Consider the following 25,272-nt stretch of genomic DNA (forward strand, 5'->3'; position numbering starts at 1 on the left):
GTTAGGAGCACAGCTCCAACCGCCTGAGCCACCGGGCCGGCCCTTCTCCTTTTTAAATTGTGGTAAGAACATCTAACATGAGATGTACTCTTTTAAAAGTGCCGGAAAAATGGCAGTGTGAGGTGAGCCTCTGTAAAGCTCCCCTGGAATTTACAACGAATCGAACAACAGAAACTCCACAAAGGACTCCCTGCACAGCAGACAGGCAACACGAAGAGGCCCACTACCGACTGAAATCACCTACAGGTGGGAGATTCGCGTGAGTGGAGGGAGGAGGAAAGGGAGAAGTGCGGAGACGGAGCCGCGCGGGCGCAGGACGCAGACCTAGCTCAGTGCTCTGAGCTCGCTGCTTCCTGAAACTACCGCAGCTGCGAGTGAGGGAAGAACTCGGACTGCTAGGGCTCCGCTTATGGCCCACAGGGCTGAGGGGACAGCATATACCACGGCTGAGCCCAGCGCTCGCGGCAGAGACCTCGGGGAAGGGACTGAGGGAGGAAGGCTGAGAACGGTGGTTTGGGCCCTCACTGCCGAGCAGAGAGCGGAGCCTTGGGCGCTGAGACCAGCCGCCCCCTCCCACCCCTCCCAGGGCTCGCCCCGCCCCCACCTGCCCAGTGCTGGAGGCGAGACAGTGGCAGTGTCAGATCAAAACAACAGAGGGTTTGCTGTTTTGAGAACTGTGGGCCGCAGACACGGATTCGCAGCCCAACTGGTTCCGGCAGGGGGGAGGGAGCCGTGGAGGCAGGACCGGCTGTGGTGGTGGTTGCCGCCATTGCTCTGGGCCACCTCTCACAACTCACCCCGCCCTGACCCCACCTATGTGGGCGGATCCCTGCAGGAGTAAACAGAACTGCTGAAACATACGGGCTCTGAATCTGGAGCTGGAAGAGCTTTGGAACATCAAAAGCTCTCCACATACCCACCGGGACACTGCGCTCTGTGACCTAGACGAACTATTAACAGAGGAGAAGCCCATCTCCCAGGGAATCCCCCCATTGTGTGAGAAGCAGGAATAGTGCAGAGAAAACAGCACTACCGTGTGGGAGAAGAAAAATAAATTGCAGTTGGAGAAATAATAAGACATTCTACCAACAAGTACTGGAAAACAACCTGTTGCAGAAGTCACTCCTGTAGATGTCTAGGAAGAGAAATAGTAAACCAGTAATCGCCAGGAATAACCAAGGCAACAAGATAGCTCAGAAAGAAAGTGAAAAATCTCCAGACAAGGCACTTAAAGATACAGAAATATGTGACTTAAGTGACAGAGAATTCAAGATTGCAGTTCTGAAAAAACTCAACGAGATACAAGAAAACACAGATAGGCAGTTAAATGAACTCAGAAACTCAATCAAAGAACAGCATGAGCATTTTACGAAAGAGATTGAAATTTTAAAAAAGAACCAAATAGAATTTCTGGAGATTAAGAACTCAATAGAAGAAATTAAGAATGAAATAACCAGCTTAGGTAGTAGAGTTGACCAGATGGAGGAAAGAATCAGTGACATCGAAGATAGAAACCTGGAAATGACACAGATAGAAGAAGAAAGAGACTTGAGACTTAAAAGAAATGAAAGAACTCTACAAGAACTTTCAGACTCCATCAGAAAGAGCAATATAAGAATAATGGGCATACCAGAAGGAGAAGAAAGAGAGAAGGAAACAGAGAATATATTCAAACAAATTGTCGATGAGAACTTCCCAAATTTGTGGACAGAACTGGACCCTCGAATCCAAGAAGCAAATAGAACACCTAGTTACCTCAATCCCAACAGGCCTTCTCCAAGGCACATTGTATTGAAGCTGTCTAAAATCAACGACAAAGAAAGAATCCTCAAGGCAGCCAGGGAAAAGAAGACGGTAACTTACAAAGGAAAGCCCATTAGATTATCATCAGATTTTTCAGCAGAAACTCTACAAGCCAGGAGGGAGTGGAACCAAATATTCAAACTACTGAAAGAGAAATCATGAGCCAAGAATAATATACCCAGCAAAGATATCCTTTAAATATGAAGGAGGAATAAAGACCTTTCCATACATACAGAAGCTGAGGGAATTTTCTAATACACGACCTGCACTACAAGAAATACTAAAGGAGGCTATTCGACCACCATCAACAGGGACAATTTGTGGCAACCAAAACTCAAAAAGGGGGAGAGTAAAGGCCTGAACCGGAATAGGGGAATGGAGAAAGTAAGCGTGCTGAAGAAAATGGAATACTCTAAATATCAAACTTTCTTTTACATAAACTTAAGGGTAACCACTCAAAATAAATCCAGAATTGAAATATATACTGAAATAAAAGAAGAAACAGAGGGAAACATCATAGAATACCACCACACAGAAATAATAGACAACAACAAAAAGGCAAAGAAACAATGGAGACACAGCCTTACCAGAAAACTAAAGATAGAATGACAGGAAATCCTCACATATCAATAATCACCCTAAATGTAAATGGACTGAACTCACCAATAAAAAGGCACAGAGTAGCATATTGGATCAAAAAACTAAACCCAACCATATGCTGTCTCCAAGAGACACATCTCAGCTACAAGGACAAGCATAGACTCAAAGTGAAAGGGTGGAAATTGACACTCCAAGCAAATGGTGCCCAGAGAAAATCAGGTGTAGCCATAATGATATCAGATGAAACAGACTTCAAGGTGAAAAAGATAACAAGAGACAAAGATGGACATTTCATAATGGTGAAGGGGACTGTACAACAAGAAGACATAACAGTCATCAATATTTATGCCCCCAATCAGGGAGCACCGAAATACACCAAGCAACTACTAACAGAACTAAAGGGAGAAATTGACCAAAACACAATTATACTAGGGGACTTAAATACATCATTGACAGCTATGGATAGATCATCCAAACAGAAAATAAATAACGAAATAGTAGCCCTAAATGACACATTAGATGAAATGGACATAATTGACATTTATAGAGCACTTCATCCTAAAACATCAGACTATACATTCTTTTCTAGTGTACACGGAACATTCTCAAGGATAGACCATATATTGGGACATAAAATCAGTCTCAACAAATTTAAGAAGATTGAAATCATACCATGCATATTCTCTGATCACAAGGCTTTGAAATTGGATATCAACGGTAAAAAGAAAGCGGGAAAAAACACAAATACATGGAGACTAAACAACATACTTTTAAAGAAGGACTGGGTCAAAGAAGAAATTAGAGGAGAGATCAAAAGATACATAGAAACAAATGACAATGAAAGTACATCCTACCAAAATTTTTGGGATGCAGCGAAAGCAGTTTTAAGAGGGAAATTTATCTCATTACAGGCCTATCTCAAGAAACAAGAAAACTCCCAAATAAATAACCTCATGTTACACCTTAAAGAACTAGAAAAAGAAGAACAAGTAAAACCCAAGGTCAGCAGAAGAAAGGAAATAACAAAAATTAGAGCAGAACTAAATGAAATAGAGAACAAAAAGACAATAGAAAAAATTAATGTGACAAACAGCTGGTTCTTTGAGAAGATTAACAAAATTGACAAACCCTTGGCTAGACTTACTTAGATAAAAAGAGAGAAGACACTGATTAACAAAATCAGAAACGTAAAAGGGGAAGTTATCACGGACACCACAGAAATACAAAGGATCATCCAAGAATACTATGAAGGACTATATGCAACCAAATTCAACAACCTAGAAGAAATGGATAAGTTCTTAGAAACATATAGCCTTCCAAGGCTGAACCATGAAGAACTGGAAAATCTAAACAGACCGATCACCAATAATGAAATTGAATCAGTCATCCAATACCTTCCCAAAAGCAAAAGTCCACGACCAGATGGCTTCACTAGTGAATTCTACCAAACCTTCAAAGAGGATCTAATATCAATTCTGCACAAACTCTTCCAAAAAATTGAAGAAGAAACAGTACTCCCCAACTCATTTTATGAGGCCAACATTACCCTGATACCAAAACCTGGTAAGGACAGCACAAAAAAGAAAACTACAGACCAATATCTCTGATGAATACCGATGCAAAAATCCTAAATAAAATTCTAGCAAATCGAATACAACAGTGCATTAAAAAGATTATTCATCACGACCAAGTGGGGTTCATCCCCGGGGCACAAGGATGGTTCAACATACGCAAATCCATCAATGTGATACATCATATAAACAAAATAAAGGACAAAAATCATATGATTATATCAATTGATGCAGAAAAAGCATTTGACAAGATACAACATCCATTTATGATTAAAACACTTAATAAAATAGGTATAGAAGGAAAATACCTTAACATAATAAAGGCCATATATGACAAGCCCTCTGCTAATCTCATAATTAATGGAGAAAAACTGAAGCCCTTTGCTCTACGTTCAGGAACACGACAGGGATGTCCCCTATCACCTCTGCTTTTCAACATCGTGTTGGAAGTCCTTGCCAGAGCAATCAGGCAAGAGAAAGAAATAAAAGGCATCCAAATTGGGAATGAAGAAGTTAAATTATCACTCTTTGCAGATGACATGATGCTATATATAGAAAACCCTAAAGACTCCACCAAAAAGCTATTAGAAACAATCAACGAATACAGTAAAGTTGCTGGCTACAAAATCAACGCACAAAAGTCCATTGCCTTCCTATATACCAACAGTGAAATCTCAGAAAAAGAAATACAAAAAACAATTCCTTTTGCAATTGCAGCAAAAAGAATAAAATACCTAGGAATAAACTTAACCAAGGATGTGAAAGACCTATATGCTGAAAACTATAAGACATTTTTGAAAGAAATTGAAGAAGACACAAAGAAATGGAAAGACATTCCGTGCTCATGGATTGGAAGAATCAACATAGTTAAAATGGCCATATTACCCAAAGCAATATACAGATTCAATGCAATCCCCATCAAAATCCCAATGGCATATTTTAAAGAAATAGAACAAAAAATCATCAGATTTGTTTGGAACCACAAAAGACCCCGAATAGCCAAAGCAATCTTAAGAAAAAAGAACTATAATGGAGGTATCACACTTCCTGACTTTGGCTTGTACTACAGGGCCACAATAATCAAAACAGCATGGTATTGGCAGAAAAACAGAAACATAGACCAATGGAATAGAATTGAGAACCCAGAAATAAAACCACATAAATATGGACAGACAATTTTTGACAAAGAAGCTAAAAACATACAATGGAGCAAAGACAGCCTCTTCAATAAATGGTGCTGGGAGAATTGGATAGCCACGTGCAAAAGAATGAAACTGGACTGCTATTTGTCACCATGTACCAAAGTTAATTCAAAATGAATCAAAGACTTAAGCATAAGACCTGGCACAATAAACTGCATAGAAGAAAACATAGGTACTAAACTTATGGATCTTGGGTTCAAAGAGCATTTTATGAATTTGGCTCCAAAGGCATTGGAAGTAAAAGCTAAAATAAACAAATGGGACTATATGAAACTTAAAAGCTTCTGCACAGCAAAAGAAACCATTGACAAAATAAAGAGGCCACCAACTGAATGGGAGAAGATTTTTGCAAACAGTGCCTCCGATAAGGGGCTAGTTTCCAGAATATACAAGGAACTCATGCAACTCAACAACAAAAAAACAAACAACCCAATTGAAAAATGGGCAGAGGACTCGAAGAGACATTTCTCCAAAGAGGACATACAAATGGCAAATAGACATATGAAAAAATGCTCAACATCACTAATCATCAGAGAAATGCAAATCAAAACCACAATGAGATATCACCTCACCCCAGTCAGAATGGCAATCATCAACAAGACAAATAGTAACAAATGTTGGAGAGGCTGTGGAGAAAAAGGAACCCTCATACACTGTTGGTGGGAATGCAGACTGGTGCAGCCGTTATGGAAGGCGGTGTGGAGGTTCCTCAAAAAATTATGAATAGAATTGCCATATGACCCAGCAATCCCTCTCCTGGGTATCTACCCAAAAAATCTGAAGACATTTAGAGATAAAGACACGTGTGCTCCAATGTTCATTGCAGCTTTGTTTACGGTGGCCAAGACATGGAAACAACCAAAATGTCCTTCGATAGATGAATGGATAAAGAAGTTGTGGTATATATACACAATGGAATACTATTCGGCGGTAAGAAAAGATGATATAGGAACATTTGTGACAACATGGATGGATCTTGAGAGTGTAATGCTGAGCGAAATAAGTCAGACAGAAAAAGCAGAGAACCATGTGATTTCACTGATATGTGGTATATAAACCAAAAGCAACAAAAGAACAAGACAAACAAATGAGAAACAGAAACTTATAGACACAGATAATAGTTTAGTGGTTGCCAGAGGGTAAGGGGGGTGGGGGGTGGGGGGTGGGAGATGAGGGTAAGGGGGATCGAATATATGGTGATGGAAGGAGAACTGACTCTGGGTGATGAACACACAATGGGATTTATAGATGATGTAATACAGAATTGTACACCTGAAATCTATGTAATTTTACTAACAATTGTCACCCCAATAAATTTAATAAAATAAAATTTAAAAAAACCAAAAAAAACCCAAAAGTAAAATTGGGAAATAAATATACGTTAAAGAAAAAAAAAAAAAAAGATGTACTCTTTTAACAAAATTGTAAGTATACAATGCAGTGTTGTTAACTAGAGCAGAACGTTGTACAGCAGAGCTCTAGAACTTACTCATCTTAAATACCCTAAACTTCATATCCTCTGGACAGCAACTCCCCATAAGGGAGAATTCATTTCTAAGCTCACTCATGTGGTTGTTGGAAAACCTGTTCCTCACTGCCCGCTGGCTGGAGAGTTTCATTTCTCACCACGTGGGCTTTTCAACAAGCTGCTTGAGTATCCTTATGACATGGCAGCAGGGACCTGGCAGCGTGCACCCCCATGCACTGAAGACAGAAGCCACCACCTTTTTATAACCTAATCTCAGTAGTGAAGACATCGCATCAATTCTGACATATTTGTTAGAAGCCGGTCAGCAAGTGTGAAGGACCATCCTTGGGGACCCTCTTATGTGGGGGGGCATCTTAGAGGCTGATGATGCTTTGTGGGTACACAAGGGTCCCGTCACTTGCCCAAGCTCACAGATTGCAGAGCTGGGATTGGAAGCCAGGCAGTCTGGCCTATGCTTGACCTCTACCCAGTACTCCATCTCCTCCCTGCTCTTTTGCAGCATTCTTGAACATGCAGAGGCTACTCCTGGAAAAATAACAAATATAAACCTGGAATATACCTAACCATAGGAGGGGGGCTTGGCTTTTCATTGTAGACCCTTTCATACGGTTGAGGCCGTCTGTATGTCTTTGAATGTATTTGCCAAGTGCAAACCTTACTTTTTCAGTCAATTTTGAGGGTGTCAAAAAGCCCCAAAGGCATGATAAAATGAAAAGATATCTTCTGCTAAAATATAAAATAAAAGTCGAACAAGAAAATTTAAACCACATGTTTATGAGAAAAGAATTAGCCAGTAAAACCACAGGGCCACTAAAAATGAGTCTGAGTACAAGAACAGTAGGAAAATGCATCCGCCTGGGACCTTTCCAAATCTCCTGGAGGACTTGCCCTCAGAGGTTAAAACTTTTTTTTTTCCTCCCTCAGATGGGCTCCTTCCTAATTGACTCTTTTTTATTCAACTAATGACTGTTAATTAACCAGTGCTACTAAGACTTTAAAGGCCATTTATGCATTTGGTGGGTGGTTTTAAGAGCCACTTACTTGGCGCAGACCTGAGTATGAGCATCTGATCCTTTCTAGGGTGGCATAAAAGGACAATTTCCATAATGATGGGGCTTCTGAATAGTGGATTTTGTGTGGAAAGCACCTGTGTGCCATCAAGTTCTTTATGTCTTGCCTGGCTTTGTCACCATCCGAAGCCACATTTCTCCGCAACACAGAATCATTTCCACAGCAAACTGCCCTGACCTCGAACAGCCGCTGGAGGAGCAGACTGAATACACGTCAAACACATTTTTCCCCTAAATCCCATGTTTTCAGCCAACTGTATTAACCACTTCCAGGCAACCAGGGAGCAGGGGAATACAATGACCCTGCCTGTGCTCCCTGTTGACTGCGAATGAAAGGAAAAAGGAAAGGAAAGGGGAAAAAGAGAAACGGGAGAATTGGAGACAAATAAAAGCGGAGAGGAATGAGAAGGCAAGAGGTTAAAAAAAAAAAAAAAAAAATCAGGAACAGAAACAATTCAGTGACAAAAGCGGTCAAGAATTTTTATAGCCCACTTCACAAAAATGAAGCTAAGAATGTTTGATTCTTAATTGCAACAGCTCCAGTTGTAATGGGAACAGCTGACTAGTCAGGAGTCCATGAAAAGAGTGACTTTTAAAAAATTATACAAGGGCCTGCCTAACATTTTGACACAACAGTCTAATGGGGGTGGGGAGTTCTTTGAAGCTTACTCACATCTTTATAAAGGACACTGGTTATCCATGTTATTTTTGGGGATGTCTCCATGTGAATTCTGCCCTGTTCATTATTAATTGGAGGAAATCGCAAATAGGAAAAAGAATATGGAATATCATAAACGATGAGAAAGGGTTTCTGGAAGGAGTTAAATGTGTGGGTTTGGCAATCTTCTGCATTTTCTGGTGGACAACCTTGTGTGTGTGTGTTTTTTTTCCAGACCACTGCTGTTTCAGAACATTCAATTCTTTTTCCTAAGAGAAGTCCAGCATGCATAAGGGAAGTTAAGAAACACGAGTTCCTTCCCCGGCCACCAGGCGTCTAACAGAGCCACATTAGGGACCTTGAACACGTGCACTGGGCTTTAAACACAGACAGAATAAAATTAGGTGTTTATGTTATGGTGATTCTGGTTTCATCCCTCACTTTTGGTTTATGGAGTGGTCAAATAGAGGGGAAAGAAGCTGATTTTTCAATTCATATTGGGATGTATTTATTTTATCCTGTTAGGAGGACAGGCAATAAAGAGATTAATAAATGTAAAAATACAGATTAAAATGTGCAACTCTGAATTCTGAAAATTCTAAATTGTAAAAATCCTTCCTTCTGTTACCTCATCGTCTGGTGCTTTTCAATTGTTCTTCCTGCAAAGAGAATGTATAAAATGATATTTATGTATTTGTATACAACTTCCTCATGAAATCTTTTTCAAGCTTTTAATTAAAAAACTGAACTTCCTTGCACGAATGTAACTTTTTACATTAACCTCTATGCTTATCATCACTATATACAATTACTGATTGGAAAATTTTGCTACTGGTCTCTTGAAATTCTTTTTAATGTTATGAAATGTGTTTAACCGTTTTATGACATTTTTCTTTTTTACTGTGCTATAACTGACATACGTCAAAGTGAACACTTTTTAAGTTTTTACATATGTGTGACTTTTTACACGTGTGGACCTTTGTCAGCAGCACCTAGGTCATGGCACAGAACATTTCCAGCCCCACAAAGCGCTCCTTGATATCCTTTTTCAGATAATAGCTCCACCCATTTATTCTGACGTCTATCACCCTAGTTATTTTGCTTGTTCTTGAACTTCACATTGATGAAATTATACATGTACTCTTACGTGTCTGGTTCCTTTTGCGTAATATTATGCCTGTGAGATTCATCCGTCTTGTTAAGTGGATCACTTGTTCATTCTTTTTAAAAAATTGTTAGTAGTATTCTATTGTATGAGTATTCCACTATTTAGCTATTCGTTTTCCTGTTGATGGACATGGACATTTGGTTTGTTTCCAATTTCCAAATTCTTGACAGGCACAGTTGGCAAGAAAATTTGGGTGTATAAACGGGTGATAAGAAACTAAAAACAAGCAAGTTTTACAAATCTTTCAAAAATCACAACAGGTACAATTATACTTGGCGGGTGATAGGAAATTTGCAAATGCTTTTTACAAGTCATTCACAAATGACAACAAGTGAAATTATACTGGAAGACCCCAGCTGCTCTTCCTCTTTGTTCACTGACAATTTCTTGTAATGATGTGAATGGATTTTAAATCCAGTTGAATGTTTTTCTACCAGGAATTTTTTAAATGATGATGACGCTCTCATTTTCGGGACGTGCTTGCGTTGTTAAAGTAGTCACCACCCAGCTGCAAGCTTAGTCCCCACTAAAAGGACATGCAGGCTGCAAACTGATATACATGTGAAGATGGAAACTGGGGGCTTTTGCCTGGACCTGTCTCCACCGGGATCCCCCTTCTTTCTGGCTCCCTGTGTGTCTCTCTCTTATAAGGACACCAGGCATTGAATTTAGAACCTACCCTATTCCAGTATGACCTCGTTTTAACTCATCTAATTCCATCTGCAAAGGGGTGTCACCTATTTCCAAATGAGGTGACACTCCGAGGTTCCAAGTGGGCATGAATTGGGGGGTGAGCACTATTCAACCCAGTGCAGCATCTTTGCAAATTGTAGAGTGCTGTACAATATGAGGAGGCCAAAGCAGGACACAGGAGAACATGATGATTCTCATGGTTAGAGCATGAACAGCCAGACTGGAAGATTGGAACTTGTAGGCTTAGAGAGCAAGATTCCCAGACGGAAAAAAAGGAAACTGATAGATTATCCTACATCAGGGGTTGGCAAACTTTTTCTGTAAAGTGCCAGGTAGTAAACATATTTAGCTTTGTGGATCATATGGTCTCTGTTGCAGCTACATAGCTCTGTTGATAGAGCGCAAAAGCAGCCAGAGACAATACATACATGAATGGGCGTGGCTATGTGCCAATAAAACTTTATTTATAAAAACAGGCGGTGAGCCACATTTGGCCAACAGGCTGTAGTCCCCTAATCCTTGTCCTATATGTTTGTGTACGTTGGAAAAAATAAACTATTGGTGGGCCTATGGCAGTTGTAATAAAATATATATATACATCAGAACACATAGGAAACTGTCAGTGAGCAAGTCCACAACAGAAAGTCAAAAGATGTCTGATGCTGAGGTTAACACCAAAAGAAAAAGTTGATCATGGTTGGCTACTGGGGGTAGGGTATTTGTGGGATTTGAGGGGGCAGAGGTGGAACAGAGGATTGTTACTTTGTTATAAATCTTTCTGATCTTTCTTATAAACCTTTTCTGATACTCAAACAACAAAGGCGACTAAACAATGTATTACCTTAATAAAAAAACTTGAAAAAACAGCCGACTAATGTCATGGTCAGGGCCCGTCATCTTTGCTACCTGTATTGTACCAGATTCTATGGTATATTCTCTCCAGGCTTGTGTCCGGGAGATGAAAGCTCCCACCAGGGGGAGCTGTGAGAAAAGTTACACTTTTTCTCTGGGAAAATAAAAATGAGAATCACCCTGCTTAATCTATACAGTAAACCTCACCAATCTACACTCCCGTGGGCCAAATCCAGTCTTCTGCCTGAATTTGTTTTCTTCTTTGCTATTTTATTTTATTTTTCTTGAGGTATAATTGATATATTAGTTTCAGGTGTACAACATGATGATTCAATATTTGCATATATTGTGAAATGCTCAGCACAGTCTAGTTACCATCTGTCACCACACAGTTACAGAATTTTTTCTTGTGAGCAATTTTAAGATCTACTCTCTTACCAACTTTCAAACATATAATACAGTATTGTTAACTATATCACTATGCTGTATATTACATCCCCAGGACTCATATATTTTATAACTGGAAGTTTGTATCTTTTGACCACTTTCACTCATTTTTCCCATCTCCACCTCTGCCTCTGGCAACTGCCAATATGTTCTCTGTATCCATGAGTTCATTTTTTAAAATTTATTTGTTCGTTTTTGTTTTTAGAGTCCACGTACAAGTGAGATCATATTTGTCTTTCTCTGTTTGACTTATTCACTTAGCATAATGCCCTCTAGGTCCATCCATGTTACCAAAAATGGTAATATTTCATTCTTTTTCATGGCTGAATAATATTCTATTGCATATATACCACATTTTCTTTATCCATTTATCCATCATTGAATACCTAGGTTGTTTCTATGTCTTGGCAGTATGAATAATGCTGTAATGAACATAAGGGTGCAGATGTCTTTTTGAATTAGTATTTTGGGTTTCTTTAGGTAAACAGAAGTGGAATTGCTGGGTCATAAGGTAGTTCTATTTTTAATTTTCTGAGGCACCCCCATACTGTTTTCCATAGTGGCTGCACTGATTTGCAATCCCACCAACAATGCACAAGGGTTCCCTTTTCTCCACATCCTTGCCAGCACTTATCTCTTGTCTTGTTGGTAATAGAAATCCTGACAGGTGTGAGGTGGTATCTCATTGTGGTTTTGATTTGCATTTCCCTAATGATTAGTGATATTGAGCACATTTTCAGGTGCCTGTTGGCTATTTGGATGTCTTCTTTAGAAAAATGTCTATTCAGGTCCTCTGCTCATTTTTAATTGGGTTGTTTCTTTCAAATTTTTAAAAACCTTATACATGTATCACAAAGTATACATGTATATGTTATTTTAAAATTTAAATTTCTAAAAAAGAAATTCGTTAAAATATGAAAAAATAATGGGTTAGCCCTATAGAATAATGAATTGACACAATATAGGGGAAGGGGAAAAAAAGGATATATGTTTTAAGTTTTTGACAAATACAGTCAAGTTGTTCTTCAATGGAGCTGTACTAAAGCACTCCTAGCTACAATATATGAGCGTCATCAGTGGGTTTTAAGACTTTTATCTGGAGGAATTTGGCGTTAATCACTTAGATAACATATGCTCATCACAAACTATTAACTTCTAAAATCAGCCCAGAAGTGTCATTTCAAGATTGTAGTCGTGAGCATTTGAGTGAATCTAAAAGAAAACATAACCAAAGCGTTGTGAAACATGGGCTCATCGTTCTCACCAGGTGAGGGAGGCTGACTGAAGGCACACAAAGCAGGGCAGTGTGACGGGAGGTGGTGAGATCAGGGTCCTCTACGTCTCAGCTCAAGGAACCTCTCCTAACCTCCCTCCCTCTGTCAGATCGCCCATCAAGCCCTTTCAACACACGTTGGGACTCTCCGCACAAGTGTAAGTTTGCATTTGTTTGTACAATTCTAGGTTTCCCTGCTGTCTCCCTAAACAAACCTCATCTGAATTTGCTCATTTTTGTGCCCCCCCACCAGCATGTAGCACAATGCACAACATCAAGGCTGTGGATTCATACCGTGTTTCCTCGAAAATAACACCTCGCCGGACAATCAGCTCTAATGCGTCTTTTGGAGCAAAAATTAATATAAGACCTGGTCTTATTTTACTATAATATAAGACCGGGTCTTATATAATATAACATATAATAAATATAACATAGCATAACAAAATAATATAACATCGGATCTTATATAAGACTGGGTCTTATATTAATTTTTGCTCTAAAAGATGCATGAACGCTGATTGCCCAGCTAGGTCTTATTTTCAGGGAGACATGGTATAAATGTCATGAACACATGCAGGAGTGCAATGAATGAATGAGTGAAACGAGAACCACAATCCTCCTGTCCAGGAAGCAGTTTCCTCCAGGGGTGGGGGTGGCATGGGGAGGCAGGGACAGCCAGTGATGTCACAAGAGGTGGCTGGGACAGAAGATTCTGGAAGGTTGAATAGGGTAAAGGCTGTCAGGGAGGGAACGTGCCTACCTTCCTGACTCTTGTCACCACAACTATCCTTGCTGGACCCAGACAGCAACGAGGCCTGGGAAGAGAGAGCATATGTTCAGGTTTCTAGGAGGGTCACCTAGTTTATCACCTTTGTGGAAGAAGAAAACACCATGAGTGCCCAGATGTCTCAAGAACCAATGCCTTGCTGTGATGGCCAGAACCACATCTTGTGAAGAGTGGCAGGTGACAGTGCTATGGGAAAGGGGCATGTGGGGGTCCTTTGGGATTCAGCATCTGACTGTCATTCAGCAACATATTTCATTAGGACTTGGTCTCACCACAGACACACACATTTTAGCCTTGAGTCAGACCCACAGTACCTTTTTTTATTGCATTTTTTCATCAGTTGCTGCTGGCACACAAGAAAGCTATTGAGTTTTGAATATTGATCTTTTGCCTAAAAAGTGTCTTACAGAACTTTTATTTCTAATAGCGTTTCAGTTCATTGGATAGTCTAGATAGTCAATCATATTATTTGCAAAATGACAATGTTGCCTGTTTGTCAACTTTATTCCTCTCATTTTTTCTTATCCTATTGCATTGGCTAAGAACCTCCAGGTCAACACTGGACAGTATCAGGTGACAGTTGATGTCTTTGTCTTTTACTGACTTCATGGAAATTCTTCCAGTGCTTTTGTTGCTACTAAGTATAATATTTATTGTATATTTCAGGTAGATAATCTTTTATCAAGTTAAGAAAATGTCTTCCATTTCTTATTTGCTAAGGGATTTTCATAAAAAATGATAGTTCATCAAATTCTATCTTGTGATGATCATGTGGTTTTTCACCCTTTGCCCCTTAAATGCAGTAACTCACGTTGACAGATTTGTAATGTTGAATAATTTTTGCACTGTTACAATTAACCAAGATAGCTTTTTAAAGTTGTGAAACATATCTTGCACATAAAATATTAATAACATGTAAAACATATCTGTACAATTTATGAATAGCAATAAATGTCTATGTACCTACTTCACTTTATGAAATAGAGTATTACTAGTAACTAAGAAGTCCTCTGTGTGTCCTACCTTTTTCTCCCTCCTCTGAAAGAGGTAACCACTATCCTGAATTTCCTGCAGAACTTTCTCTTATAGTTTTCTCACCTAAACAAGTACTAATTAATGTTGCCTGTTTATGAACTTTATGTAAATAGAATGATACAGCAACCTGCTTCTTTATCAGCATCATGGCTGGGAGATGCATCCAGGATTTTCTGCGTCTGTTCCTACATTTTCATCATGGCATAGTATTCCATAATGGATGTATCGATTCTCCTGTTGATGGACATTTGGGCTGTTTCCAGGGTGGGGCTCTCATGAATGCTGCTGCTGTGAACATTTTTGCCCATGTCTCCTGGGGCAGATGTGCAAGAATCTCCCTTGGGTAAATACCTGGGAGTGAAAATGCCAAGTCAGGGATACACAAGTTCACTTTTTTTTCCCAATTTTTATTGGGGAATATTGGGGAACAGTGTGTTTTTCCAGGACTCATCAGCTCCAAGTTAAGTCGTTGTTTTCAATCTAGTTGTGGAAGGAGCAGCTCGACTCCCAAGTCAAGTCGCTGTTTTTCACTCTAGTTGTGGAGGGTGCAGCTCACTCGCCCATGTGGGGATCGAACCGGCAACCTTGGTGTTATGAGCTTTGTGCTCTAACCAACTGAGCCAACCGGCTGCCCCCACAAGTTCACTTTTAACGCTTAATGCCACAGTGTCTTCCCAATTGGGTGTGCAGCCTTCAGCTCCCACCAGCAGTGGAGGACAGCTCCCATTCTTTAGCCTCTCCAGCATTTGGTGCATTTTTGCACAATGATATCTCATTGTGGTTTTAATTTGCATTTCCCTGATGATTAGTGACGTTGAGTATCTTTTTATATGTCTATTGGCCATCTGTATGTCCTCTTTGGAGAAATGTCTCTTCATGTCCTCTGCCCATTTTTTAATTGGGTTGTTTTTTTTTTTGGTGTTGAGTTGTATGAGGTTTTTTTTTATAAATTTTCGATATTAACCCCTTACTAGATGTATCAATGGCAAACATCTTCTCCCGTTCAATAGGATGTCTTTTTGTTTTGTTAATGGTTTCCTTTGCTGTGAAAAAGCTTTGTAGTTTGATGTGGTCCCATTTGTTTATTTTTTACTTTTTGCTTCCCTTGACTGAAGGGATATATCAGTAAAAATATTACTAAGGGTAATGTCTGCCAGTTTACTTCCCATGTTTTTTCTAGGAGGTTTATTGTTTCAGGTCTTACATTTCAGTCTTTAATCCATTTTGAGTTTATTCTTTTTTTTTTAAGTTTTTTTCTTTTTTTAATTTTTGTTTTTGTTGGGGAATATTGAGGAACAGTGTGTTTCTCCAGGGCCCATCAGCTCCAAGTCGTTCAATCTAGTAGTGGAGGGCGCAGCTCAGCTCCATGTCCCGTTGCTGTTTTCAATCTTAGTTGCAGGGGGTACAGCCCACCATCCCATGTGGGAATTGAACCAGCAACCTTGTTGTTGAGAGCTCACGCTCTAACCAACTGAGCCATCCGGCAACCTGCATTTTGAGTTTATTGTTGTATGTGGTGTAAGAAAGTGTCCTGGTTCATTTTTTTGCATATATCTGTCCAGTTTTCCTAGAACCATTTATTAAATAGACTGTTTTTACCCACTTTTTTTCTTTTTCAGTTTGCCAAAATAAACCTTCACTTATAAAACTTTAATTGACTGCAGCAAATTTTACTCTTTATGCTGATAGAATTCTACCAACATGTAACACATATTTGGAAAACTGATGAAGATGTTTTAACAACTAATATACGAGAATAATGGACATAATATGAATAAGACCTACGTCTATATAGCCAATGGGAAGCTATTTGCTAATAAGTTATTTCCTTCTTATATTTTATCTTTAGTTATACCTGAAAACTCAATGAATTAGCCACAGAATATTTTTAAATTGTCCATTTTAAGAAGTATAGTACACTTTTCCCGCATGCGTTAGAGTTCACTTTATAGTTCTACCAAGTTTTGATGAATGCAGAGTCATGTAACCACCAACATGGTCAGATACAGTACGTTTCCATCACCCCTCAAATTCCCTCATGTTTTCTCTTCATAGTCAACCCCGTCCATCACGACAGATTTGCCTTTTTCAGAAATTATAAAGCATGTAGTCTTTCGAGTCTGGCTTCTTTCACTCAGCGTAATGCCTTTGAGACTTGCTCAAATTATTGTATCAATAATTCATTCCTCTTTGTCGCTGAGTTCCAGTGTATGGACGTACTGCAGGTGGGTGAGGGGAGAGGAGGTGAGTTTCTTTCCCTCAGGAGACTTAAAAATGTTTTCTCACCTACAGTATCATATATAGACTTGGCCTCTATATTCCAACCATTTAAGAGACTCTTCTGGAAATTCACAGATGAATACTCTCTGAACTTGACCAGTGCTCCATGATCTGGCATACGGATCACTCTCTTCTCCTCCTAGGCCCTAAACAAGCATGAGTAATCAATCCTGGGATTCTAGGCAGACATGACCAATGTATGGGAGTTGGCCTCAGCCCTGCAGCCCCTTTGCCAGTCCTGCTAAGTTCCCTGCTTTGTATCTTGCAGTACTGTGAAGAATGGTCTCTGCAGACCTGGAAGGGCTGAAACCCCGACGACTCAAGAAAAGGCTGAGGACCTTAAAGTAGACATGAATAAAAAAAAAGGTACTTTCCTGGGGCCGCCATAACAAAGCACCCCAGACTGTGTGGATGGAACAACAGAAACTTAATGCCTCCCAGTTCTGGAAGCCAGAGATTTGAGATTTAGGTGTCGGCCAGTTGGTTCCTCCTGGAGGCTGTGATGGAGAATCTCTTCCATGCTCCTGGTGGCTGCGTTATCCTTGGCCTTCGTGGGTCTGTACCCTCCTCACTCCAGTCTCTGCCTCTGTCCTCACATGGCCTTCCACTCTGTGCATTTCTGTGTCCTCTCCTCTTCTAAGGACACTAGTCATTGGACTTAGGGCCCACCCTCAATCCAGCATGATTTCATCTTGAAATCCTCTACCGAGTTCACCTGCAAAGACCCTATTTCCAAGTAAGGTCACATTCTGAGATTCTGTACATGAATTTGAGGGGAAACTGTTCAACCCACCGCAGTCATTAAAATATCCTCACCAGTATCCAGGTGACACCCCTCCACATTTTTGTCCAATTTAAGGCTCCTTCCATCCCGCAGGCTTCAGGCTGGACGCCTGGAGCCACGGGGGCAAGGGAGGCGTGATGAGCTGCTCTTCGATTTCCTTGATGGTGCTCTCCTCATGATGCCCCCATCGCCACTAGGTGATTTTGTTGTAAGCTGATGTGACTCCCACAGCTGATTCTTCTTGGGGGGGGGGGGCTCTATGAACTAGCTTTCTCTGGATGTAGGTCGTTATGGGTTGAATTATGTTCCTTTGCTACGGTCTCAATATTTGTGTCTCCCCCATTCATAGGTTGAAATGTACCCCCCTCAATGTGATGGCATTTGGAGGTGGAACCTTGGGAGGTGATTAGGTTATGAGGGTGGAGCCCCTATGAATGGGATCAGTGCCCTTATAAAAGGGCCCCAGAGAGCTCCCTCACCCCTTCCGTCATGTGAGGACACTGAGAAGATCTCTATGAACCAGGAGGCGAGGACACCAGATCTGTTGGCAATTTGATCTTTGACTTCCCATCTTCCAGAACTCTGAGAAACAAATGTCTGTTGTTTCTAAGCCACCCAGTCTATGGTATTTTGCTATAGCAGCCCGAATAGACTAAGACATCCCCTCAAATTCATATGTTGCAGTCCTAACAGTTGCCCAGTACCTCAGAATGTGACCTAACTTGTAAATAGGGTCATTGCTGATAGGATGGGTCTTAATCCAGCATGACTGGTGTCCTTATGAAAAGGGGAAATTTGGACAGACACACACATGGGGAGAATATCATGTGAAGAAAAAGCAGTGATACTTCTACAAGTCACGGCACGCCACAGATTGCCAGAAAATCACCAGAAGGTAGGGGAGACGCCTGGCATAGATTCTCCATCACAGCCTCAGAAGGAACCAACCGGCTGACACCTTGACCCTGGACTTTTCGTCTCCAGCACTGGGAGAGAGTAAATTTCTGTTGTTTTAGCCACCCACTCTAGGGTACAGACATACCTCATTTTATTGTGCCTGGCTTTAGTGGGCTTCGCAGATACTGCAATTTTTACAAATTGAAAGTTTGTGGCAACCCTGCTTCGAGCAAGTCTACCCGCACCATGTTTCCAATAGGCTCAGATGATAGTTAGCATTTTTTTTAGCAATAAAGAATTTTTAAATTAAGTATGTGCATTGTTATTTTTAGACATAAAACCATTTACTTGCGGGCTGTGGACCATTCACCCACATGGAGAAGTCCTTCTGAGGCTATCAAAACATGGGCCAGGCCATGAGACCCCAATAACCATCCCCGAATTTTTTCGGGAGTCAGTTAACCGATTTGGGACTTATCCAGCCCTCGCATCAAAGAACAGAGGAGAATGGAAAGTTCTGAATTTCATCCAGTACTACGAGGATTGTCGGAGGGCTGCGAGAGCCTTGATCAAGGTAAATGAGTCATTCATTCCTTCTTCCTCTCTTCATTCATTCATTACCATTCAATCATTCATTCATAATAGGAAATACATATACATACATATGACACACACGTATGATGCACAAGGCACCACAAGATACAAAGGGTAACTGGTGAAAAATTTCCCTCCAGCCCTTGACCCCTCCCTTATGGAGGCAGCCACTATTGTCAGTTTTTTGTACATCTTTTTTGGGAATAACTTATGTGTATATATTATACAATTTCTCTCTACGCAAATTTTTACACACATAATATACCATACCCATGATTCTGTATCTTGCCTTTTTCCCCTCAGTATAGTTTCTCTGTGTATAATATTAGTTAGCTACTGCTGCGTAACAAATCAATCCTAAATTTAGTGATTTAAAATGGCAAACACTTATTACCTCACAGTTCCTGTGGGTCACAAATCCAAGAGTGGCTTAGTTGGATATTTCTGGCTCAGGGTCTCTTATGAGGCTGTAGTCAAGTTGTCAGCCGGGGCTGCATCATCTGAAGGCTTAACTAGAGTTGAAAGCTTCACTTCTACGCTATTTACATGCCCAGCTATTGGCAGGAGGCCTCAGTTCCTTTCTCCATGGCCTTTCCCAAGGGGTTTTCTTGGAGTAGCGTCACAATATGGCAGCCAGCTTCCCTGAGAACAAGTGATCCAAAAAGAGAGTGTGCACAGGATGGGAACCGTGATATCTTTTATAACCTAATCTCAGCAATGACATGCTATCACTTCTTCCACACACAGACCAACCTCGATACAATAGCAGGGGGATTATGAAAGAACACAAATACCAGGACAGGAGAGGCACTGGGGGTCAGCTTGGAGGCTGGCTCCCACACTCTGAGACCCTTCCATATTGATTCATGTAAACAAATCCACATTCTTTACAATAACTGCAACTGTGTACGTAACAGCATTGACTTAACCAGTCCCCAACTTGGGGGCATTTAAGTTGTTTCTAGCCTTTTGCTAACATACATGGTGCCACAGTGAACCACCTTTGTACAATCAATTCTTACAAAGAAGTGCCTCTATATGCCCACTCACAACGTATGAGACAATCTGCTTACCAACTGGATACGTCATATTATCAAAAATGTTCATCTTGGCCAGTCTGATGGACATGTGAGGCAGAATTCTAAGATGACCCTGCAATTCCCAGCCCCTGGACAGTCATGCTGTGTAGTCTCCTCCCATTGATGATGGGCAGGACTCGTGACTACGACGGAATTTCCTTCCTGTGGTGGCAAAGGTGAAGAAAGAGATTTAGCAGATGTCGTTAAAAGCCCTAATCGGTTGACGTTGAGCTCCTCAAAAGGGCAAATGATCTGGGTGGGCCTGACCTAATCAGGCAAGGCACTAAATGAGCGACTCTCCTGCGGGTCTTGCAGAAGCAAACTGCCATGTTGTGGAGAGGGCCACGGGGCAGCAGATGGCAGGCAGCCTCTAGAGGTTGAGAGCCATCCCCAGCTGACAGCTACCAAGAAAACAGGACCTCAGTCATTCAGCCACCAGGAAACGAATTCTGCCATCACTGTGTGAGTACAGGAGAGGATTCCATGCTTCCAAGAGGGCACAGTCCCCACTGATGCCTTCCTTGCGGTTTCGGGAGAGCGTAAGCAGAGGATCCAGTTAGGTTGCCCCGAACTCCCGACCTGTGGGCATTGAGATAATAAGTGTGTGTTGTCTTAAGCTGCTAAGTTTGTGCTGCTGTGTGACGCAGCAACAGAAAGTGAATATAACAGGTATTTACTACTGTGAAAGTGTATCTGCTGCTGGTTTCGACCCACAGGAAATCTGATCACGTCTTGACCTAGACCCCAGGGCCTCCCTCCCCTCCTCCGATGCCTATGTGTCTTCACCGAGAGACTGAGAAGCCACAATTCAGAACCATCTGCTTTGGGTGGCTTTCCTCTTGGCTGCCCCCCACCAACACCTCAGTGCTGTGGTTGGTTCACCCCTCTTTAGCTATGCCCTTAGTTCTGGAGCTCACGGACCCACCACTCTCCACACCGGAGGGGTCCAATCAGAAACACATCAGTTTATCCACACACTAAGAGAGACACACGTGTACAATGAAGACATCCTGTTTGTCAGTAAGCACCAACACTCGGCATCACGTTCGGAGGCATCAGCAGGCAGATGCCTGCCAATTGCTTACTCTTTCACCAAGACCAGGGCGTCACTGCCAGCCTTGCTTCATGTGACTGAAAGAGCCAACAAAGTTGGAGTTAGCCCCACCCAAAGGGGTGTCTCCCAAGGATAGTCAAGTTACCTTCAAGCCCAGGATTTCTGGTTCATCCACAACCACGTTCAAACCAAGGTCACACTTTTAAAAGTGCAATTTATCACCACTATAGGATATCCCTCCTTGAGTACTTTGGTTATTAAAAATAAAAATAAATTCACACCCATTAGGATGGTTATTATTTTGAAAGGGAACAGAAAATAACAAGTATTGGTGCGGATGTAAAGAAATTGGAACCCTCATGCACTGCTGCCGGGAATGGAGAAGGACGTAGCCGCTGTGGGAAACCGTGTGCAGGCTCCTCAAAACAAGCAAACAGAATTCCCCCTGACCCAGCCATTCCACCTCTGGGTACATACCCCAAAGATTTCAAAGCAAGGACTCGGACAGATATGTGCATGCCCACGTTCACAGCAGCATTATTCACAATAGCCAAAGCCAAAAGGGGAAACAACCCACGTAGCCATTGGCAGATGATGGGTAAACAAAATGTGGTCCATCCAGACAATGGAATAGTACTCAGCTTTAAAAAGGAAGGACATTCTGACACCGGCTACAACGAGGATGAACCTGGAGGACATGATGCTCAGTGAGATAAGCCAGACACAGAGGGACAAACACTGTGTGATCCCACTCACAGGAGGTCCCCAGAGGAGTCAGATTCATAGAGACAGGAAGTAGATGGTGGTGCCAGGGGCTGGGGGACGGGAGGGGATGGGAGTGAGTGTTTAATGGGGACAGAGTGTCAGTTTGGGAAGATGGGAAGTTCTGAGATGGATGGTGGGGATGGTCACACAACAATGTGAGTGCACTTAATGCCACCGAGCTTTACACTTAAAATTGGCTAAAATGGTACATTTATGCTGCAAATAGTTTACTACGATAAAAATAAGAATGTAGAGGGGGTGGCCGGATGGCTCAGTCGGTTAGAGTGCGAGCTCTCAACAAGGTTGCTGGTTTGATTCCTACATGGGATGGTGGGCTGCACCCCCTGCAACTAAAGATTGAAAACAGTGACTGGACTTGGAGCTGAACTGCGCCCTCCACAACTAGATTGAAGGACAGCGACTTGACTTGGAGCTGATGGGCCCTGGAGAAACACACTGTTCCTCATTATTCCCCAATAAATTTTTTTTTTTTTTTTAAAAAGAAAGAATATAGAGGGGGCAAACCAGTCTCCCAATAGTCACAAAAATATCATCCCACAGATATTAGCCTCCACACTGGCTTTCCCCCATGTGACTCGGTGGGCTTGGAAAGGTACTCTCCCACATCGCAACAAGCAGATCCCACCAGAAGCGAAACATCCCTGTGTTTCCATTTTCTGTTTGTCTCTTTGCCTCCCCAGCTGGGCTTGCAGCGGTTCCACGGAGTTGGCATCCTGGGATTTAACTCCGCTGAGTGGTTTATTGCTTCTCTTGGCGCCATCTTAGCAGGGTAAGACTAAGAACTAGTTCATGTCAGGGTGGGTGAGCTGCTATTCTGGGCCCGCTGCCCTGGGCTACTTTCCACTGAGGTGTGAACGCAGAGGTCAGACAGCCCCAGGTTGGCAGGAGTGAGACACACAAACCAATCAACCTGACAAAGGACTGGTATCTTGAATATATAAGGTACTTCTAGAAATCAGTAATAAGAAGACAAAAAGATTTTAAATGGGCAAAAGACTTGAATACGAAAGCACTCAAGGCAAAGTAGGCAATAAGGATTTGAAAAGATGCTCAATGTCATTAGCCATCGGGGAAACGCAAATGAAAACCACGGCAGAATGGTTAAAAGCAAGAACCAAGACTGTGAGGAGGGGACCGGGTGGGCTGGGCTGAGTGGGGGTCCGAACCCCACCTCTGGCATTTATTTGCCATGGCACCCTGAACAAGTGACTTCACTGCCCTGTGCCTCAGTTTCCTCATTTATAAAATGGGGTGCTTCCAAGGGTTCCATGATCCAATGTCATAATGGCACCGTAGGAGTTGTCACTTTCATCATGATCATTTTTGGTTTTGTCATTGTTACATTGTGGAAAGAGGGAAGCTCCAGCCAAGGCTGCAAACTCAGAACTTGTCTGCAGATCTTTCCCCTCCCCACCACCTTCCAGGGCATAACCCCCTTAAGGTGTGTGTGTGTGTGCGCGCGCCTGCACGCATGAGCACGTATCACATGCACACGTGTTTTCTTTTCCCAGGGGCTTTTGTGTTGGCATTTATGCCACCAACTCTGCGGAGGCCTGTCAGTACGTCATTACTCGCGCCAAAGTAAACATCCTGCTGGTTGAAAACGACCTACAGTTACAGAAAATCCTTTCGGTAAAAACCGGTCACCCAGGGGGACCTCAGGGCTCTGGCCCAAGGTGTCTTTTTGTTCCCAGGTAGATGCTAATGATCAGGTGGGGTAGGGACTTGCCGCAGGCACGGGTTCAGTAAGGACTTGGGTGTAACCGGCAAAGCTACTTTTGGGGGCAGCAAGGTGGGGTAGCAGAGCTGAATTTCCAATCCATATTAACTTCATTTCCTACTCAGCTTCCATTTTAAAAATGTGTTACGTATTACTTTATATACAGTCCACTGTTATTTTTTTATTTTAGAAGTGTGATTATTTCAAGCCTTGTCATTTTCTTTACTTCTTATAACTGCCTGCATTTCTGCAATGCTTTTGCCTTTCTCTTCTAGTTCTTTCCTGAGTTCTACCGCCTCCTGTTTCACTTCTTTCAGGTATCTGGCCCTCTCTTCCCTCAGTGCTTGTATGTTTGCTTTGTGTTCTTCCTTACCAGCTGAATTTACTTCATACCATTTAAAATTTTATGCTGGAATGTTGAGTGGCAATTTTCCTTTCTTTGCGGTGACTTTCTTTGTGCACAATGAAATTTAGCTCCTCTCTTATTTCTTTTTTTTTTCCCTTAGTGTCTTTGTATGGATATTGTAGGAACTTTTCCAATTACGTTTGAATGAGCTGCAGTTGCCTGAACAAGCTTTTAGCAGGAAGATCTTAAGGGGAGGGGTGTCCTGGGGAGAGGTGAGGCTAGATGACCAGATTCAGGCCCGGCCTAAGGGCCACTGTGACTGTTTCTTTACTGTTTCATGACTTCTGAGTATTTCTCCACTTTTTCACATCTCTGGAGTTGAGATGGGCCTTGCCATTGACAGTATTCTCAGATCACCATTGCCCACATGTCTTCCCACATTTTCACACCTTTGAAATTAGGGTCCATTTTCCAGACTCAGTGAAGTCCTACCCAGACTCAGTGAAATAGAACACATTGTGCCATCAGGCCTCGTTCCACACCTAATTCCTGACCTGGCTCAGGAAGGACAGATGTCTACCTCTAGCTCTGAGCTTTTTTGAAACTGCTTTCTTCCATGATGGCTCTGTGGTCCCTGGTATTCATGTCATGACCTGTTACCTCTGCTCATAGCAGAACACACTGGGGGGGCAGAGGATGAGTGACGAGTGGGGTGCTTCTTCTTGTCATGAATACTAGCCTATGACTTGGGTTTTTCCACTGTTAGAAAAAGTCGTGTACCCCATCCTTCCTCCTGTACCAACCTCACTGCTATGGCTTCCTGTCCTGCTTCCTGTATATTTGACCTCACATGTATAAAGCAATATCTGAATTATTTCTCTCATAGTGTCACTGAAAGTACTTTTTCTGGGGGATGTGTGGTTCTGGTGGCTCTGTATGGAAGATGCAAAGCCAGGCTCCTGATATGCTCCTCCCAAACCAGATATTCAGGTCCACTTGCAAACCTGATTCTGGGCGATACTCGTGGCTTATTATCCTCCAACTCTCCAATGCTTCCTGTCTCCTTCAGAATAAACATCAC

General features: G+C 41.8%; 1 protein-coding gene across 1 annotated transcript in view; it reads left to right on the forward strand.

Moving 5' to 3' along the window:
- The window catches only part of ACSBG2 (acyl-CoA synthetase bubblegum family member 2), a 52,904-nt gene that overhangs the window by 10,750 nt on the left and 16,882 nt on the right, over positions 1–25,272 (forward strand). The window contains exons 3-5 of the mRNA XM_074338705.2: positions 18,945–19,186; positions 22,806–22,894; positions 23,637–23,757. Coding sequence (XP_074194806.1) covers positions 18,945–19,186; positions 22,806–22,894; positions 23,637–23,757 — 452 coding nt within the window. The remainder of the gene's footprint in view (positions 1–18,944; positions 19,187–22,805; positions 22,895–23,636; positions 23,758–25,272) is intronic.

The sequence above is a fragment of the Rhinolophus sinicus genome, chromosome 15 (assembly GCF_057876585.1).
Source record: "Rhinolophus sinicus isolate RSI-liver-muscle chromosome 15, RSI-T2T, whole genome shotgun sequence".
NCBI classification, from domain to species: domain Eukaryota; kingdom Metazoa; phylum Chordata; class Mammalia; order Chiroptera; family Rhinolophidae; genus Rhinolophus; species Rhinolophus sinicus.